The sequence below is a fragment of the Urocitellus parryii genome, chromosome 7 (assembly GCF_045843805.1).
Source record: "Urocitellus parryii isolate mUroPar1 chromosome 7, mUroPar1.hap1, whole genome shotgun sequence".
NCBI classification, from domain to species: Eukaryota; Metazoa; Chordata; class Mammalia; order Rodentia; family Sciuridae; genus Urocitellus; species Urocitellus parryii.
The window spans coordinates 15,444,263-15,465,127 of NC_135537.1; the positions used below are offsets into that span (position 1 = coordinate 15,444,263).

Sequence of the window (20,865 nt, forward strand, 5' to 3'; positions counted from 1 at the left end):
CTGAAATTTTGTAGTTTTAACAGGTTTCCAGGTGATGCTAATGTTGCTGGTGTGGGAAGCATCCATGGTTTTTGGATTGAATTAAAGAATAAAGATAGAAGATAATATGACCAGAGAAACATGAATATGACATGAAAATCCAAAATATTAAAATATTAGGAAAACAAATAAAAGCTACAATGAGATACCACCACATACTTATTAAAATGGCTAAAATTAAAAACAAAACCAAAATAACTCAGGTGCTGGTAAGGGTGCACAGCAACTAGAACTCTCACACATTGCATACTGGAAGAGTTAGGCACTTTCTTTATAGGTAAACACCATATATTTAGCATACAAACCAGAAATGCCAGGCCTAGATATTTACCCCAAATGAAACTTACATCCACATAAAAAACTGTACATGAATGCTGACTGCAGCTTTATTCATAATGGCCATGAGCTGGAAACAACAAAAATGTCCTTCAACCAGTAAATGTACAAAAATCCCATGTCCACCCATATGTCAAGTTGTAGGACCCAGAAATTTCAAGTGACCCCTTCTTAAATCTAACATATGTCTGTAAAAGAATCCCTAATATACTGAAGACCTACAGACAGACCTTCAACCAGTGAATGTACAAAAATCCCATGTCCACCCATATGTCAACAAAATGCTACAAACTTCTGGGACCAGTCACACCAGGGATAGATTTCTGACAAGTGAAGAAAACCTCTCAAAAGACTACATATTGTACTGTTCCATCTGCACATTCTGGAAAAGTTAAAACTAACAGTAGGTGCCAGGTTCTGGGAATAAGGGAAGTGTTGATGTCAAAGGAACACAAGAGAATTTGAGAGGGGCAAGAGAATTGTGAAAGACACTTGATCTCACAGAACCTCATCTGAAAATAGGATTAATAATACTAATCGACCACTTGTAAGGATTAAATATAATCATATTTGAAAAGTGTTTTCTAAGATAAGATATATCTTATAAATAATAGAAATGTAGACATATGGCTTGCAAACATGCCTCTTCTTTCTACATATACGAAAAAAGCCCCTTTTTTACAAGAATGACGAATACTTTTTTCAAGGGCAAAGTGACAACGCCGCTTTACATGAATGCATACTTACTGCAATCATTTTAAACATACAACTTTGTATCCTGCTTTTTAAAACTCTTAATAGCATAAGCATTTATTTACTAAGACTATTAAAACTACCCTAACATCATTTTTAAATGCAAAACAACCCCACTGTCAAGGCAGCATATTTACTTAACTACTGTTTGTCTGTCATATTATGATTGATACATTCATTATAAATAATATTAAGAGATATTGTTGAATAAACTTTGCCCCGTTATTTCAGAACATCTCTCTTTTAGAGAGATTCCCAGATATGGAGTTTCAAAGAAAACATCCTAGAATTGACGGGGGGGGGGGGGGTGAGAGGCAGCACTACCTTAGCAACAGAGCATGTCACAAAGTATAATGAGGATATGAAATCCAGAGTCAGACACTGAGTTGCCAGAGGGGACACAGCTCATTCATCAGGGTTTAAGTCAGGTCTTTTGTTGTACCACATTAATGCTTCCAAAATCTTAAACTGAAATTGATGGTAGCAAGTCATTAGTATAATTATTTGAATGAGCAAAATTATACCACTTTGCTTGATTCAAATGTTATTCACTAGCAATACATTTTCACATCAGTGGCTCTGAATTTTCAAATGCAAGAGCTAGTTTTTCCCCTTTTGTAAATGCTGCCATACACATATAACAACCTTCAATTATAGCTACTTTTCAAAGCCAAATAATAATTATTAACTTGGTACTTTTTTTACTTTAAATTTTCAGAATGATTAATGATTAAATCATGATCACTTACTAAGCACAAACAATAACACACCATAAACTGAGCTGCAAAATTCTATTTAAAATCTCTTTCCAAAAAAATCAAACATATGCATATCTATAAAAATGAAGTATTAGAAATATTTAATAACTTTGCCTGACACTCCCTTTCTAACAATTACAAAACTTCAATCATTCCACTCCAGGAATTTGACAAGATAATTATATTCTTAAGTATAATGTCCATTGGCTCTGGGACACATATGATTTGGTCTTCCTACTTAGATCCCAGCTGCTTTCTGAGCATGGATAACATCACACTCATAAAATAAGTCACAATAAGAGAAACACCCAGAGTTCACAGGTGTTTAAACTTACCGCTGACTCATCTGTCCCTTGATAACTGAATCTTTCTTTACAAATTTAATTATAGCCATCTCTCATTCTAAAACTTCCCTTTTCCTCCTGAACATATTTGTTATCCTTGAGGCCTCCTGACTGTGAGACACTGGGTAAATATGTCTCCTCCATGATTCTTATTATATGGTGTTTGGTCTGCTAAAAACAGAACCTACATTTTTCATGCATTCCTTTCCCACATATGGATGTTGTAAAGATTAAGCAAGATGATATATGTGCAAGAGATTATTGTTGTTATGCTTGAAATAAATTTCATGGAACTTGTTCTAAACTTGTGATGCAATAAATATCCTCTTCCTCTTTGCCATAACTTAGCAACTATTCACACCGGAAACATCATTCTTAGGCACAATCTACCGAACACATTGCCAAAACCGTAGGATCTGGAAAAGAAGGACTGCTATGAGATGTCTGATATCATCCTGACTCCCTGACTCTGAATGCAACTGGCCAAAAAAGAGATCTTCTGTAAGCTAAACAAAGCAAGTTCCCCTCAGTGATGTCAGGGTACATCAATGTAATTCTATGACCTGGGAGACTCAAACATATGATTTTCAAGAAATGAATATGATGGTTGAATTAAAAGAAGGGAAAACACATAAAGTATTTTCAAAAGTTGGTATGGTATAGGAGAAAAGAAAATGAGCTTTGTGTGGTCACCAAACCTGGGTTTGAATTTCAGCACTTAAGATCAACGTAAGTTATACTACCTCTCTCTTTTTTTTTTTTTTTTTTGAGGGGATGAGGATCAAACTTGGGCCTCATACACATGCCAGCAAGTTGTCTACTACGAATTACAGCCCTATCTCTTTGCCCGTTTTCTGATCTGCAAAATGGCTAAAGCCACCTAGGAGAGTTGTGAGAAATAAAAAATAATGTATATGAAGTAGGCAAGTACCATACCATTTCCCCTTTTGTAAATGCATAGGTAGACACTCCAACAATGCCTACTATTATCATAATCCAGCAAGTGCTCAAACACCAAACAAAGCCTTGCTATCATTTTCATAACATCCAACAGGAATGGGACAATTGCAGACTGAATGTGGAGCAGATCGATGTCTTTACTGCTCAGAATAAAGGAACTGTAGAAAAGTTAATTCATCAAGATAAAATAGCTCTCTGATAATTTAATAACCAGATTAAAACCCCACCATTACTGAATTCTTTAATTTGAATAAATCTTTATTGGGGGGGGGGTGTTATGGGGAATTGAACTCAGGGGCCCTCATCCATTAAGTCATATCCCCAGCCCTATTTTGTATTTTGTTTAGAGACAAGGTCTCACTGAGTTGCTTTGTACCTCACTTTTGCTGAGGCTGGCTTTGAACTCCTGATCCTCCTACCTTTGCCTCCTGATCTGCTGGGATTACAGGCATGTGCTGTGGTGCCCAGCTAAATTAATTTTTATCTTCAAAACTTAATTATTTAGTACCCCAAATCTACTTTAAACTGGAAAATACAACTTTACAGAACGGAAGAGAGAGGACAGCTATACCTCGTTCCGATGCCCCCTTATTCTCTAGCATCTCCTGGTTTCTGATTCTACTGTTCATTAACTTTATAACCTCAGGCATGTCGTATCTCTCTGACAGGACAGACCTCTCAAGCATATTCTCCTGAAGGTTCTGCTGACCATCAAGGACCTCTGCTTAGTAGTGTCACGTGTCTAACCCTTATGCCGGAGCACAGGGGTATAGCAGTGAGCAAAACATGTAAGTCCCGGCCATCTGCTCTGGTTCTGAAGAGATGCTAAAGGAAAAGGAGAGCCACTAGGAGGAACGGTAAAGTGAGGCAACTAATGTTTCTGAGGAGGAACACCCTGACGAATGGCATCCCTAAGTGAATCCTTTTGTACTGCTAGAGACCTATCGATTGAGATCTCTTTCTCTCTCTCTCTCTCTCTCTCTCTCTTAATCAGTTTTGAGATCTAGACTGGATATGCTTAAAATGAATCTATGTAATCACTAAATTCCTGTCTTTATATATATGACACAAATATGACACAAATATTACCATCACTAAGAATGATTTCCAAGTTTCTCCATATTTTATATACTACATGTAACAATGACCTTAATACAGTGTATTAAATTTGTGGCGAATACCTTCAAGTTAGCAAAATTCTAAATAAAAAAAAAAAATAATGAGGCACACTGGTACTCAGAATTTAAATGTACTAATAAACTTAAATTTCACATTAAATAATTTTAAAACACAAAAGAGCTCAGATTCAGTCAATTCTATTTTTGATTATAAAACAAAGCCCTGAAAGTTTCAAAGTATCAGTTATTATCTACAATCCTCAATCCTGCTTTTGTAATCTGCACTAAATTTATGCTGTCTGCTAATCATACATTAGGTAAATAAATGAATAAAGGATGCTAGAGAGATTTCTTGGTGACTTGAGTATCTACACAGAAGTGTTCACTCATTCTAATTAAGTTCTCCAGAAGTTAAAATTGCAAGAAACCATGACTACAGTAGTAAAGACATACTTTCAAATAAATTAAAATTATATAATCCAAGAAAGCCTGAATATGACTACATGAAGCCAAATCACACTATTTTCTGACAACCTCTCAGTAAGAATATGATTACTATTTAGGGAAACAGAATTATTTTCTTGGAAACTGTTGCCTAACACAATTATCCCCACTGTCACCATCTTAGTCATCTAGAAGTGTAAAAGTTATCTTCAACCAATCTTGATTTTCTATGACTCCAAGAATCAGAAGCAAGAAAAATCAGTGGCATCTGCAGGGAGGACAGGTTACATATCAGGTGACTCCAACCCAGGTCTTCTGGTTGCTAATAAGCTCATATTCCTTCCGCTGTGCTATGCTAAATTCCTCAACAACTTAAGTTTAAAGCAAGCTTTTGGAATTTGCAAAGAGCCGGTACTTGATTTAATCGGGGTGATATTCCCAATAATTTCCTCCCCAAGGCATAATGTCATTTGTTCAAAAAAGCTGAACATAATGGCAAGTAATATCTGTAAGAATTAACCATACAAAAAATTTGCTATGTGCAACTAAAGTATGTTACCTGTAGAGAAATAATATCTTTAAATGAGCATGGCAGATCTGGGAACTTTGTATCTAAGAAGGTAAAGGGCACCTGTAGTGTCCCTTCCCTCTCCCACTGTAAGCCTTTAGTACATTTCTTTCCTGCTGGGCCTGAACCGAGCCTCAGAATCTGTCCAAATATACTGGACTATAGGGACGCTTACAAATGACTGGCAATGTTAGCATGGCAGATAAAATCTATATTCCAATTTTGACCCTCCTTACTTAGATCTTACATTGTAGAATACTTGTTTCTGTTTTTTCTTTTAATTTTGATTTTTTTAATTCAATATAAATTGTTCTTGCATTATTTCATGTTTGCATACACTGTCTCCAAGTACAGGGTCTCTGCTTTTTATTCATTTCAGAGCATCAACTGCAATGATTCACATTTAGTGGTTACTCAAGGTGTTCTGAACATACCTAAGACAAATGGATAGTATTTAGGGGGAATAATCTAAAATTTAAAAAAAATCTTCTTGTTTCTGAATATGATTTTTATCTAGGGATCAGTAAAACTTTTTCTACAAAGAGCCACACAGTATTATAGGCTCTGAGGGCCAGTGATCTGTGCCACAACTACTCAACTCCACCATTATAGTGTAAAGCCTCACAAATGATACACAAGTGGGTGAGCATGCCTATATTCTAATTTAACTATTTATAAATGCTAAAATCAGATTTTCATATAATTTTCACATCACTAAATAGTCTTTTATTCCAACAACTGAAAAATAATATAATATTCTTAGTTTGCAGGCCACATAAAAACAAGAAGGCAGCTAGATTTGGCCCACAAATCTGGTAACCAATCCCTGGCTCAGATCTGAGGTTTGCAAGTGAGACCTTCTGGTGGTCTGCAAGTCCAACTACCAATGTAGTCTACTAAAACTAAAACAATGTATCACAACAAACCAAATGCAGAAGCACAGATGAGGATCTAGCTGCCTCTAAGTCAGAATCCAAGATGTTTGCAAAAATGCAGAACAGTGTCACTCTTCTCAGCAACTTTTTTTTAGGTTTAAAAAATATAGTTAGATTTCATATCAAATGCTGTTTATAGTAACATACAAACCCTCAGTTTTTATTTCTAATAGGATAAACAATAGATATAATTCTCTAGGGTGCTCAAGAAATTTAAAAAATAAAAGGGCAGCATGGGACCAAAGAGTGTGAGGACCAGCTGCTGAGCTCCATCAGGGGGAGCAAATTACAGTCAGCAGAGTGCCCTGAGGACTGCCTGCCTGTCACACAATCTCCACCTGGACCTCTCCCCACCCAAGAGCTTCTTGGAATTTCTTTGATTGGATTCAGATTTGATAAAATTAAACCCTACAAATTCATGTTCTCACATAATAAAGGTAGTGAAAATACCATGGTTATTTTCATGAAAGAACCCTTTAGGTATATACAAATAAAGAAACATTTTAGCCTTTACTTTGTCAAAACAGGCAAGAGAAACAATCTCTCCCCAAGCTTCTATTTTCCAATCTTAAAAAATAATTGTAATTCTGTATCTCTAGAACATCTCTCAAAACAAATTAGCTCATCTATACATCACCCTGTATCTCTGACCTGGAACCACAAATATTGTGAAAGCTTGATCCTAACCAGGATACTGGTAGCAGTAAAATCTAAGAACTAAAATCCACTAGACATGATAAAATTTTAATTGTCAGTGCTCATAATTCTACACTAAGAATTCCATTTTAAGCCAGACATGGTGGTGTACACCTTTAATCCTAGCAGCTCAGGAGGGTGAGGCAGGAGAAGCAGAAGTTCAAAGCCAGCCTTTGCAATTAGCAAGTCCTTAAGCAACTTGGTAAGACCCTGTTCAAAAATAAAAAGAGCTGGGGATGTAGCTCAGTGATTAAGCGGCCCTGGGTTCAATTCCCAGTACTTAAAAAAAAAAAAAAAAATTCCATTTTTGGAAATGGAGTCTACACAGCTTACAGAGCATTTTAAAAGAGGATTAATATTTTATTTGTTCTGTCATTCAAGATTTAAAAACTTTTGGAAGAATATTTTAGGGGAAATTATAGGGAAAGTTCTTTTAATTCCAGTGTTATAATATATGGGGAAACCTTACATAAGGAAGCATTTCTTTCAATATAAATTTACTTTGCTATAAGGTTTAGTTTAACTGTCTATCCAAAGGAGGTGTACTGTTGGTCTTGGGAAATCTCCCTCCCACACCCCATTTTAGAGAAAAGTAAAGAAACACTAATCATGATTCCAATGTATATCATTTTGTTGAATTATATATTGTTAATTAGAAAATGCCTCATCAGGAGTACACTGTTCTAAAAGTCTTCATAGTTTCTCTTTAGGAATAATAACAAAAAAGGAAAAAATTCTCTTTTGGATATTTAATCCTTTGTTCTGTACTATAAAATCCTTAAAAAAATCAGGCATTATGATTAGATGCTAGGTCTGCCTAATCTGTGAATATTGGCTCTATGTAATAAAATAAAACACATCTGGCTCTTTTGACCAACAATGAAACTGAAATTCACTATCATCCTTAAGATCAGAAAGCTACTAGCACATTATTATCTGTTCTGGGGATTATTACCCATTTGGGGGAATAGCATAAATTACACTAGAAAGATTTTGGCAGCCATGGTATTCAATGAACAACAACAACAAAAATAGACCTAAAATATGGGGAAAATGCTTACTATTTAAATCTACAGTAAAAGCAAAATTCTCATCATGATTGCAAAATATTTCAAGTTATGAAACAAGTTATTTGTAAAATAGACAAAAGTAAAGCAGCTTCCTCAGTCGTTTTTTTTCAGATCTCATCATCAGTTTATAGAAACTGCTTATATGTAAAAGAAAGTCTATTTCAAAATATGGATCTCTACTCTAAGTACATATAAGGGCATGAAATTAATTATGTCTCACATAATACAACATTCCTGCCCCATGTGCAAAAAATGAAGGTAACAGGAGACTAAATATAAACAAAGAAAAAAATCATTTGCTTTACTATTCAAAGCTTTAAGAATTAAAAGACTTCAATCCTAAAAAAAAAAAAAAGAATAAAAGACAATAGAGCTAAATAGATGCTAATGTAAAAAGTCAATTTATATAACATTGTTAAAACAGGAAAGGGTATCCATACTTTGCTGAAGAGATACATTATTTCTGGCAAATTCTCTCTACAAAATGTTTCTGTATAATAAGTTATTTCCTTACTCTCATTTTCAAGTTCAAACTATGTTCCTTAAAAAACCTTAAGTATAGGGCTGGGATTGTGGCTCAGCGGTGGAGAGCTCGCCTAGCGCGTGCAGGGCGCTGGGTTTCATCCTCAGAACCACATAATCATAAATAAGATAAAATGAAGTTATTGTGTCCAGCTACAACTAAAAAATATTTTTAAAAAACCTAAGTATAATAGTTTATTAAGAAGGCAACCAATTTTCAAGTCACATGGAATTTATACTACACAAAGGTGATATGGTGAAGGGGATTTTGGTCCACATTTGAGAAGAAAAAGTTTTTTTCAGAAAACATCTCTAATATCACTCCAAAGCAATAAAACTAGAATCAAAATGTGGCTACCATAAAGCTTGGCACAGCAGTTTTAGATCTGAAAAATGCCATTGTTATTTTAATAAAATGATTTTCAGCATTATTTTGCTTTCCCAATTCCTCACTCCAGCAGTGGGAAGAAACATGTAACTTTCTTCAGCTGCTAGGGAATTTTCTTAGCACTTTGTGGAAACTGTTGGCTTTCAGAATGGACAGGCTGATTTGAACCAAAAGTTAAGACAAAATACAGAACTGCAACAACAATAAAAAGCAACTTAGGAAGAGGCTCAAGCCAGGCAGATAAGCAAATGCCAGAGAATCAGTTTTCCGAGACTGTTCATGAAGTCAGTTCCCTAATTTCAAAAAGCCAAACCAAAGCAAAGCATGCTGACTTACATTGCTTCTTTAGTTCTTTCAGCTGTTGTTTGAACTGTACAAATTTTTCATTGTTTTGAAAGTCCATGTCAGAACTTTTATTCTGTAAAGCCAAAAATTTCTTCTCCACTAATAATTTTAAATCTGGTATTTTTTCTGGACGTTCTTCTTTTACCTAAGGAAGACAACAAAATTGTCTAGTTCAATGAGAGTAACAGTGCTAAGAAGATTTTACAACATGTAATTCAAATAAAAAGATTATGAGGTAGAAAAGAGAATCCTCCAGAGGGCAAGACTGCTAGTAAATAGCAAAGGGAAACATTCATCCCATCTACTCATCCCACATCTCCTTTCTCAAACTATACAGTGCTTCCTTGTTCCCAATAACTACCGTCCTCTGAGAAATCCCAGGGAGAGCTGCAAAGTGAGGCAACCTCTTCAGGACCTGAGCATCGCCCTCTCTTCCCTGTCTGCTCAGCCATCTCCCACTTGCCATGCTGGTTATTCCATTTTTTTTTTATCAAAGCTCCTCTTCTTCTGTCCCTCGGCCCTAGCAAGTGATAGTGACTCCTATATTACAAAAGAAGGTGAGGCTTTAGCCTTGAACTTCCACAGTTTCCTGCTACAAAAAGGAGTAAGTATGTCCCTTATTCTCCCCCTCAAGGCTAAACTCTCAATCTGTCCTTCTTCCCTCAAATATTATATTATTATGCCATATTATTAAATTTTCAAACATGCAGAAAACCAGAGGAATTGTACTGTGAACACCCATTGGTCCACCTCCTAGATGTCACAATCAACATTTGCTATGCTTGTGTTACCATACATCTATCCACCTCTCTCCCACTATCCATCCTCAACCGTGTTCTTAAGTTCGTTCTTAATTACTTCTTCATCTCCTTCAGAACAAACATTCCCTCTCTAGAGGCTGTTTCCCCCAAAAATGTTTACATTGGCTCTTCACTCCTATATTTAAAAAACAAACAATCTTTGTAATCCGTTTCCTCTCCCATTTTCTGTTTATGTTCCAATCCCTTGAAAAAGCTTGAGAGCCACTGTCTCTACTTCCTCATTGCAACCTCAGCCTCGACAACCCAGCAGCAGATGCTACAACACTGCACCTTGGCTGCTCTTCAGGCCTTTGTAACTGGTCTCTTTTATCTGGACCCTTTCCAGATATTCCTGTCACCAAGCAAAGCTCACCAAAATCACCACTGTGCCCTGCCTTCTACCATATTCCCAGTAATATACAATTGCTCTTATTTTTATACTTTTCCCCCTAACAAAATATAAATCTTTGAAAGATCTGATTTAACACTATTACCAGTATCTGTCATATAGGAGGCAGTGCTCAATACATGTATTTCAAACAAACAACTTAAACACATTGACAGCCACAGTTTTTCAACTATGATTGTTACTAGAGTACATAATGTGGGGGCTGGAAGACAACTCAAGAGATCATAAACCTTGATCTCCTTCCTTAGATTCAGAAATAAATAAAAGGACTTACTTCTACCATCCAATTAGTTAAAGATAATGCTAAGACAACAAGATAAATACAAAAAATTCTTGGTTTTGGTTCTAGTCAATGAGATACATTTCTAATCTCTTTGATTTATCAATGCATATGAAATCAAAAGATTATCTTAAACTTACCTATTTTGGTTACTTTTTGTCATGGAGGAAAAATATATAATTTTTCTTTTGCTTAATTGCTCTGTATTTTAATTAACTGAATATAAATGAAAATTAAGCAGCTTATCAAAATGCCTAAAATTTATATTTACAAAGCAGAGTGTAAGAACTGTTTCCTTGTACTGATGACATGTAACCACCATGCTAGTTTCACCATCAAAAAGTCACGAAAACACAGGCTTTAATGACAAGTCTTATATGTAATTAAAAATTTAAAATAAGTCCTGTAATGCTAAAGAACCAATAAAGCTCAATTTGGAAAAAAGAAGGTGGAAATGTAATTTAATACTGCCTATGAATGAGAAAAAAAGAGTTATTACGCATGGTAACTAGCTATCCTCACCTCTACACAAGAGAACAAGATGAGACAAACTTAAAGCTAGAGCAGGAAGAGTTCAGACTAGACCTAGAAAATAAATTGCTGATTCTTAGAAAAAAATTATTGACTCTTTTCTTAGATTTATAAAATAAAACAAACTCACAGAGACCTAAGAAGTTAATGCTGCATTACAGGAAGGAAATCAGGTGGGCCTTCCATCAGTCTGAAATTATTATGCAATCAGTGATGATTAGAAAAGATCTGATCTGAGCAGGTGATAAGTAAACTCAAATATCTTTTACAATAAGGACTCAAATGCATCCAACAAAATTAACTCCTGTCGTTAATTAACAGCTATTAAGGAGGAGTAGGATAGACACTGGGAGGGGGCAGATTGGAAGAGACAGGCATTTTGAGGTTGACAATCTGGTAATAAGCAATACTCTAAGAAAACTCACACAACAATGTATTTTTTTTCCCCCACAGTGAGGACCTTCAGAAAGCTGCTGAAATACATGTGAATTCACTGTAGCAAATATCATCTCTGAAAGTTTGATGCTACAGTTGGTCTGGTTTGCCACTGAAAAGAGAACTTAATATACTCTAGCTATCACAATGAGAGCATGAAAAATATTCAACTCTGTTTAAATCGATGCAATAGATAGAGATTAAACTATTTTAGTGGTTTCTTGCTTTGTATTTTTAAGAGAAATAGATAAGGGGGAGTATTTTTGGAGTTATGTTGTTCTAGTATGAAATAGATATGAATGGCTTGGGTTTTTTTTAGAACAAATTTTAAACACCTCAAAGATGGGAGGAGAAGATCTAATAGACCATTAGGTCCATACCTTTCTCTCTTCTTAAGAGAGGTGTCTTTTTGAGGAAAATGATGTAAGAAAGCTCAAATAAGAAAAGCACTAAGGAGAACACTGGATCTAATTACCAGGCACTCAGCACAGTGCCCTGCAGCTGGTGATCTGTCAACCCTCCTGTGAGACTTCTCCCAGGTTAGGAGGACTTCCTGGTGTCAGGTTGGATGCCTACCATTTATCCATTCTCAAACAATGTCCACGCATGGGTAAACCACAAGAAGGCCCAATTAATCTGTGCTGAGATGGAAAAGGGAGTAGGGGAGTTTTGTGTAAACAAATGAACAAAGTTTGGTGGCTAACGGAAGGACAGAGAGATGGGAGCCAAACATGGGAAAGAGCTAAGAAATTTGTTGGCCACAAAGAAGCTAATAGGAGCGTAAAGTGAAATTGATGTGATGGAGAGAAAACATGGACCCTGGGATCAAATCTGGGTCTACCCTTGGTTGTGGATATTGGGACAATCTTTCTGGAAATCCTTGGATTTCTCTCATCTCTAATTAGGAATCAGTAATACCCACTTCAGTGCAGTGTAGACAATAATATTTGTATTTAACTTTGGCACATAGTAGATGATCAAAAAAATCTAACCTTTTCCTTTTAACTTCAGCATAAAGGCTTTAACATGTTTGTGGACTGAAAAGAGTCAGTGAGGAAATGCAAACCAAAAACACTAAGAGAAAGAAAGCAACAGATTTCATTAGAGAAAGATCATTCAACTACAGTGAAGATGATCAGCTGGGAAAGCACAGCAATATTCTTTTCCAGGAATCATAAATACCTACAGAACTAGATAAGCACAAGGAAACTCACAGTAAGTGTAGGACCATGGGCAGTGATGGGGACTGTGATGAAGGAAATGATCCAAGGAGAGCTGCTACTCAGCTTCAATGATTGCACCTACTGCTAATTCCCCTCTTGGGAAAAGAAAATAATAACGGCACTAACTGCACTGTGTTGCTGAGGAATAAATGGAATGAAGCAATAAAACATTCAGCAGTCAGACAGAGTATTCCACAGCACAAAGCTGTGTTGCTGTCGTCACTGTTATCATCATCGTGACATATACCTTCAGATGGCTGGATATACAGGTCTGAAGCTCAGCAAGACTGACATGGAAACACCCACGTGGAATGGAAATAAATGGGATCACCAAGGAGACTGAATAAATGGAAACACACCAAAGGGAAAAAAAAACGGACCAAGACAAAACTCTAGAGAACACCACATTTAAGAGGCAGTTAAGAAGAGTCAAAAAAGAAAAACCACGAGAGTTAAGAAGACAACCAAAAAAAGTGTCAGAAGTCTAGGAAGGAATTTCAAGATGTGTCAAAGTGAAATTACAAGATGGAAAAGGGGTCAAGGTAAACAAGGATTGAAAAATTTCCATCAGACTCAGTTCAAGTCACTAGTGACTCCAGTGAGAGGAGAAAAATGTACAAAGGCCCACTCCAAATATCCAGCTCTTTGTCTAATGAATGGCTTCAAAAAGATAGAGCAGTACTAGGAAAAAACACACAATCCCCCAAAGATCCACAGATGCTTCAACCAACTACTAAGTTTCAGCTCAAAACTACTTGTGAACATTTAGCTATGCTGAACTGGAGCCCAACACTTTTGTGACTGTGGTGCTCATCCTGTGTCAGCAAGAGGAAGGCCATCAGTGAATGCCTGTTAGCAACTAAGCTAAGCCTCCAATGGTACTGCCACTCTACACAGAGGCTAGTTGTTTTAGGAAAAAGAAACACAGAGCTCAGTCTTCACAGATACTGAAGCTACTTATTACTTTCACTGTGCTTAAACATAAATATTAATGATATTTATAAAATTATTATATTCCTCATTTCTTTCACACAATACTGTGTGCATATGTAATTACCCAAAGTGTGTCATTTTATTGCCACAGGGCAAAGTCAAGTTCTCCTCCTCCTCCAATTATCATTATTGCCTTACAGCCATTATTTCACTGGGAGGGGAGATCACAGGAGTGAAGGATATTAATGGGCTGAGTCATTCACACACTTCTGTAATCATGTGAGAATCTAGTATTAAATCAGTCATTCCTGTAACTGAACCAAGACTTAGATGGTTTACTCTCTCCAAAATGGCCACAGTTACATGTCTGACTCCCCCAAAGTACATGCAATCAATGATTTGCATTTTGCAGATCAGATAGCCTTCAGAAGTTTATAGCAGGCATATACTAGTGATAAGCAATTTGCTTTGTGATCTGCTTAGTACATTAAGTGTTCTAATTTCTAAATCACAGCTTGATCCTAGGCCACAGAAACAGATTTCATGTGGGAAATCCAGAGAAAATTGCCTCAATTGTTTCTAAAACACTAGATATATCAAACAAATATTTACTGAGTCCCCAACTGGGTGCCAGGCGTTATGCTAAGCAATGAGACATTTATGGAAGCTGTCTCACACTTATGACACACCACCAACCCAACTGGTCATGCACTGGGTAAATTTATATAGGGCAACACTGTCTCTGCCTTTATATAGCAAAAAGGCTTGGTAAAGTTTTATTAAAAGGCATGTCCAGGCTGAGAATCATTATGCTCTACTGGGTAAAACCTAATTGCATGTACACATGGAAACACTCTATATTCTCTACAGTTTACTATACTGCCTTTGCCCTGTTTAAAAAAAACAAACAAACAAACAAACAAAACCATCCACACTAATGATGACCAGCATGGGTTATATCCCTTCATCTCATGCCAGTTTCTGTTGCCATTGCACAACATACACTAATTCTGTTGGAACCAATTATCTGTAGCTCAGTGTATTTCCCTGAGCCAGTATGGGATTGACTTTTGACAAAACATCCAAGAAAGAATACTTCCTTGTTGAGCATTATGACATACTAAGTGGACTTCACAGTTTGCCAAGGTGTTGTGAAAGACCATTTAGTGAACAGCAGCCATCCAGACATGGAAACACCATTCCTGCTTCAAGTCTTTCAGAGCAATTTTGAAAATGAATAAGGTGCTACTGGACTAGTCCTAATGGACCAATCCCATTAGAATAGACAGTTGCCCAAGAGATGGCAACTGAATGAGGCAACATGTCATGTATGTGCATCTGTTACTAAACATTTATGCTGCCGAAAATTATGCCAATAAATTTCTCATGGCACTATGCCCACTATAAGATTATGACCAACAGGAGTCACTTATATAGAGAGAATAGAGCATTAACAGTCTCATATTGAGGGAGAAGAAACCAAACTGCTGATTTTGCCTCTCTGGGATTTTTGTTTGTTTCATTTTGTGTTGGTAGAACTCACAGAAACACACATTCTTTGTTTATTCGTTTATTCATAAAACTTTCAACAAATTTTTACCAAATGTCTAATACATTAGGCATTATGCTAGGTATTAGAGATGTACTAGTTAACATACTAAATTGGTCCTTGTTGCTACTCTGTTAGGGTCTGAAATCTAGTAGGGGAAACAAGTATTACTCAACTAGCCAAACAAATGATCACAAACTGTGGTAAGTGCTCAGAAGGTAATGTCAGCTGCTAGGAGAGTTTAAAAAAAACCATAAAGTTGAAGGGTACCATTTCATAAGCAATTGTCTAAAGGGCTCAATTTAAACACAGGCCATACTAAGGACAATGTGGGATAAACTATTGTTGTTAACAAAAAGTTACTCTGTGCAGCATTCTTCCTCTGAATGATATCAAAGACTTAGATATAAAAGTATCCTTATCTTAATTTCAGATATGAGGAATGGGTAGTTCACAGTAGTCAAGTTTCTTCTTGCCTGAGGTCATATTGAGTCAGTGACAGATGGTTTCAACTCATTCAAACACCCTTTCATCTTCTACTTTATGAAAATCACAGGATTTCAAGCAAATATCCTAAGTATCAGTGGTCATCTGTAAATTCTTACATGAAAAGAAAATTGTTCTGAATTTGAAACCACCTTTCCTAACTACCTCTGTTGTCCATAGAACCACCACATGCCATGTTTGTCACCAGGGTCTCCCTCGTGAGATTTTACAGGGTTTGATGTTAATGGAATTTAGTGGTACCTTATTGTGCAGAAAGAGGCTCTTTTTTTTTTTTTTTTAGAGAGTGAGAGAGGAGAGACAGAGAGAGAGAGAGAATTTTTTTTTTTAATATTTATTTTTTAGTTCTCGGCGGACACAACATCTTTGTTGGTATGTGGTGCTGAGGATCGAACCCGGGCCGCACGCATGCCAGGCGAGCGCGCTACCGCTGAGCCACATCTCCAGCCCCAGAAAGAGGCTCTTTTAAAATGCTGGAATCTTTCAAGATGTAGAATAGAGGAGAGGAGGTTGTTTTTCTGGCTGCTCTGGGCAGTGAAACTAAGAAAGCAGATAGGCAGCTTTCTCAGCAAGGTGGGTGGAAAAAAAAAGGGACTATGCTGGTAATTAATTCTGTACATTCAAAGCAGAAATGGGACTCAGGAGGTTGGATATAATAAAATAACGAAGAAATCCCCAATACTAGCCAGAGTGGCCCCCCAACTAGCAAAGTGAAGGGATAAAGGAATTAAAGGAACCCATGTTTGTAGGAGACCTGAGGCATGACTAGATACAGACAGAGGAGAGATCAAAGACACTGTTCGAACAACCCAAAATGCTGCACAATATCCTTGTGCGGGAAAGAAGCAACATCTCTCCCAGTTGCCGGCAGAAGACAGAAGAAGGAACCATTTTGCAGATGCATTGCAGGGGCCAGCAGCAACGGGAGGCAATTCCTGGCCAACCCAAGCTTGGCCTGAAATACAGGTCTGGCAAATCCACACAATATGAGTGTGCCTAGTGACCAAGAGAAACTCAAACATGGAGAGGGGTGGAATACGGGGAATATAGGTCTCAGAAGCCCACCTGGCTTCCCCTGACCCTCCAGTCCAACCATTTGCAGAACCAGCTGGGGAAGATGTGCCTGGCTAGAATTCCAAAGGGCAGGGGTGGGAGTAAATTGAGTTTGGAGACTGAACCTAAGAGACCAGGAAACATGGGGTCTTGATGTTGAGAGCCACAGCCAAAGGGGCCCCAGCAAACTTCCAGCTGCCGGCTGATGCTCACAGTGGCCCCAGCAACATCTAGCTGATTGGCTCCTCTGCGGTGATGTTCATTGGGCTGTTTCCCTGCCCTTCAGACTGCCAGCTGATGATTGGCTCACAGCGCCCCAGCAACATCTAGCTGATTGGCTCCTCTGCGGTGATGTTCATTGGGCTGTTTCCCTGCCCTTCAGACTACGGAACTGCTCATTGGGGGATTTCTTTGGCTCCGCCCACGCGACCCAGCCAATCGGCCTCAAGAGCAGGAGGATTGTGGGAGGTGGAGTGGTTTGGGTGGTGAGAGGCTTGTGGAAGCCGGTGGTGGCAGTTGGGCTCTGAGGGTTTTTCCTGAGGAGCTGTTTTGTTTGGCGTTTGTAGTTTTAAAAATAAAGTTTGTTTCTTTTGACAAGTGGCTCCTGAATTGTGCCCAGCCAGACTGCGGCAGGGTGACAAGGAGGACTTTAAGGATTGGCTCCTCCAGGTACCAGTAGAACCCAGGAAAGACCCATATGGCACAATCTCCAAGTGTGGACTGGAAACTGCTGGGCCCTGGAGGTGTGATGATTTAATATCTTCAGACTAATCAAAATTCAATTGAAGAACCTGGAGCCTACCTAAGATTAAACCCGCTTACAGGATTTTTTCTCCCACTCCAGCAAGCCCACCCTAAGGGTGGGGCAGACATCATACTCCAAACCATCCCACCTAAAAGTACTGAGAAGGGAAGCTGAGACTTTTGTTTTGGACTCCAACAGAAACAATTCACTAGTTTTTCATTGAGATATATTTTCTTTCATGTCTCTTTTCTCTTAATTGTAAACTGAATGGTTCATGGATACTTCATATTTGTTTCTTTTTTCTCATTTCTAGCATTTTTTGAAGACAGTTATTTTTCATGGATCAGTATTTTGAGGACTAGGAAGTTTAATTCATATATTTTGGGAGGTTTTTTGGGTATAATTTTATTTATTTATTTTTAACTTTTGTTTTATATATTTTCCTCATTTATCTATTTCCCTGAATTCTTTCTCTTTTCTTCTGCTAAAACCAATTTCTATTGTTATCTCCTTCTCTCTTTCTTTAAATTTTTTACTACTGTTTTCTCTCCTCCTTCTTCATAATCATCACATCCTACATCATATCTATTCTTTCCCTATTCACCACTCAAAACTATAAAACCCTTTGCAATAACTGATCACATCATTTCTGTTCATGTGACAACATTGTAGATGTTATAGCATGAACTATTTGGTTTATGCTGTATATTGTTGGCATTGGTTGTTGTTATTACTTGTCTCCCCCTAAATGGTGAGGCACTGGACACTAGTCCACAGGGTAGAAACTCTACTGCCTCAGATCGATATTGTTGAAGGGCAGACACACAAACACCATGGAAAAGCAAGGGAACAAATCACCCAGACAAACCAAGATATTTCAATAACAGAATCCACTGACACCACAATGGAGGAAATGTCAGAGATAGAGTTTAAAATGTTCATAGTTAAACTGATCTGTGAAGTAAGGACAGAAATCAGAAGAAAAAAGTGAAAGATCACTTCATTAAAAAAGAGATTCTGAAAAAAAAAATCAAGCAGAAATCTTCAAAATGAAGTATTCAATAAACCAAATTAAAAATTCATTGGAAAGCATCACCAGCAGACTAGACCACTTGGAAGACAGAGTTTAGGAAATGAAGACAAAATATATAATCTTAAAAATAAAGTTGGTCATGGAGAAAAGTAGCTAAGACATCATGAACAGGACTTTCAAGAAATAAGGGCTAATATGAAAAGACCAAATACAAGACTTATCAGAATAGCTGAAGGCTGGATCATACAAACCAAAGGAATGGACAATCTTTTCAATGAAATAATATCAGAAATTTCCCAAATCTTAAAAATGAAATGGAAAATCAAATACAGGAGGCCTACAGGACCCCAAATATACAAAGTTACAACAGACCCACATTAAGGCATATTATTATGAAAATGCCTAACATACAGAATAAGGACAGAATTTTAAAGGCTGCAAGGGGTGGGGGAGGACAGGTCACATTTAGGTGGAAACCAATCCAGATCTCAGCTGATTTGTCAACCCTAGGTCTTAGAATAACATATACCAAACTCTGAAGTTAAAAGAATTTACTAGAAAGTCTGCACTACAAAACACACTCAGCAAAATATTTCATGAAAAATAAAGTTGAAAACCAGCAAAGGGAGGAACTACACTAGAAGAATTGTCAATCAAAGGAGAAACTAGTTCAAATTAGAAACCAGAAATAAACCAAAATGACAAGGAATAGAATAATATTGAATATAGATGGCCTAAACTCATCAATCAAAAGACTTAGATTGGCAGACTGGAATAAAAAACAAGCCAACAATGTGCTGTTTCCAAGAGATTTACCTCACAGGCAAAGAAATCCACAGATGAAAGTAAAAGGATGGGGAAAAAACATATCATTCACATGGATCTTGTAAACAAGCAAGGGTTTCTATCCTTGTATCAGATAAAGTGGACTTTCAAGCCAAAGTTAATCAGAAGGGACAATGAGGGTTATTTCATACTGCTCAAGGGAATTACACATCAACAAGACATAAAAATCATAAAGAAGTTATAGAAAAAAACCACAATAATTTAGAACTAATCAACAAATATAGAATACTTCATCCATTATTGAATGAATATACTTTCTTCTCAGCAGCACACAGATTCTTTTCTTCTCAAGACATAAAGCAACTCTTAGCAAACAAAAAAAAAAGAGAGAGATAATACCTTGCATTCTGTCAGATCATAATGGAATGAAATTAGAAATCAAATGATAAAATAAAAATAGAAGCTACTCTGATACTTGGAAATTAAATAACACACCACTGAAGGAACAATGGATAGCAGAGGAAATCAAGGATGAAATTTAAAAAATAATTAGAAGTAAATGAGAAGAGTAACACAACATAATAAAATCTTGGAACACAGTGAAGGCGTTTCTAAGAAGAAAAGTTCACTGCATTGAGCTCATTCTTTAAAAGAATAGAAATCACCAAATAACCTAGCATTATATCTCAAAGCCCTAGAAAAAGAACAAATGAATACCAAAAGCAGTAAAAGATAAGAAATAATTAAAATCAGGGCCAAAATCAATGAAATAGAAATAACAACAAGAAACACAATTAAAAAAAAAAACAATGAAACAAAAAGTTAGTTCTTTGAAAAAAATAAATAACATTTGAATCAAAAGTATGATATGTTAAGATCATTGTGCTGTTTTGAGCAACTAATAAAAAAATTAAAATAAATAAATAAATAAAATTCATAAACCCCTTAGCCAACCTAACCAAGAAAAAGAAGAGGAAAAAACACTAAAATTCATTATGAAAAAGGAAATATCACCATGGATATTACTTAAATACAGAAGACAATCAGCAATTATTTTGTAAATTTATAATCTAATAAAATAGAAAATCTTAAGGACATCGTAAATGTCCAGAGACATGACCTATCTCAGAATTTATACCAATCTTCCTCAAAGTATTCCATGAAATAGAAAAGGAGGGAACCTTTCCAAACTCATTCTATGAAGCTAGTATCACACACTGATACCAAAACCAGACAAAGAAACATCAAGAAAAGACAACTTAAGCCCAATGTCCCTGATAAACATATATGCAAGAATTCTTAATAAAA

The 20,865-nt window shown here is 36.6% G+C and overlaps 1 protein-coding gene and 1 long non-coding RNA gene across 6 annotated transcripts in view; one reads left to right on the forward strand and one right to left on the reverse strand.

Moving 5' to 3' along the window:
- The window catches only part of Nsmce2 (NSE2 SUMO ligase component of SMC5/6 complex), a 223,133-nt gene that overhangs the window by 134,384 nt on the left and 67,884 nt on the right, over positions 1-20,865 (reverse strand). For all 5 annotated transcript variants that reach the window (XM_026407137.2, XM_026407134.2, XM_026407144.2 and 2 more), the window contains exon 4: positions 9,268-9,421. In XM_026407137.2, coding sequence (XP_026262922.1) covers positions 9,268-9,421 — 154 coding nt within the window. The remainder of the gene's footprint in view (positions 1-9,267; positions 9,422-20,865) is intronic.
- Positions 1-20,865, forward strand: part of LOC144256294 (uncharacterized) — a 77,195-nt gene that overhangs the window by 25,450 nt on the left and 30,880 nt on the right. The window lies entirely within an intron of this gene.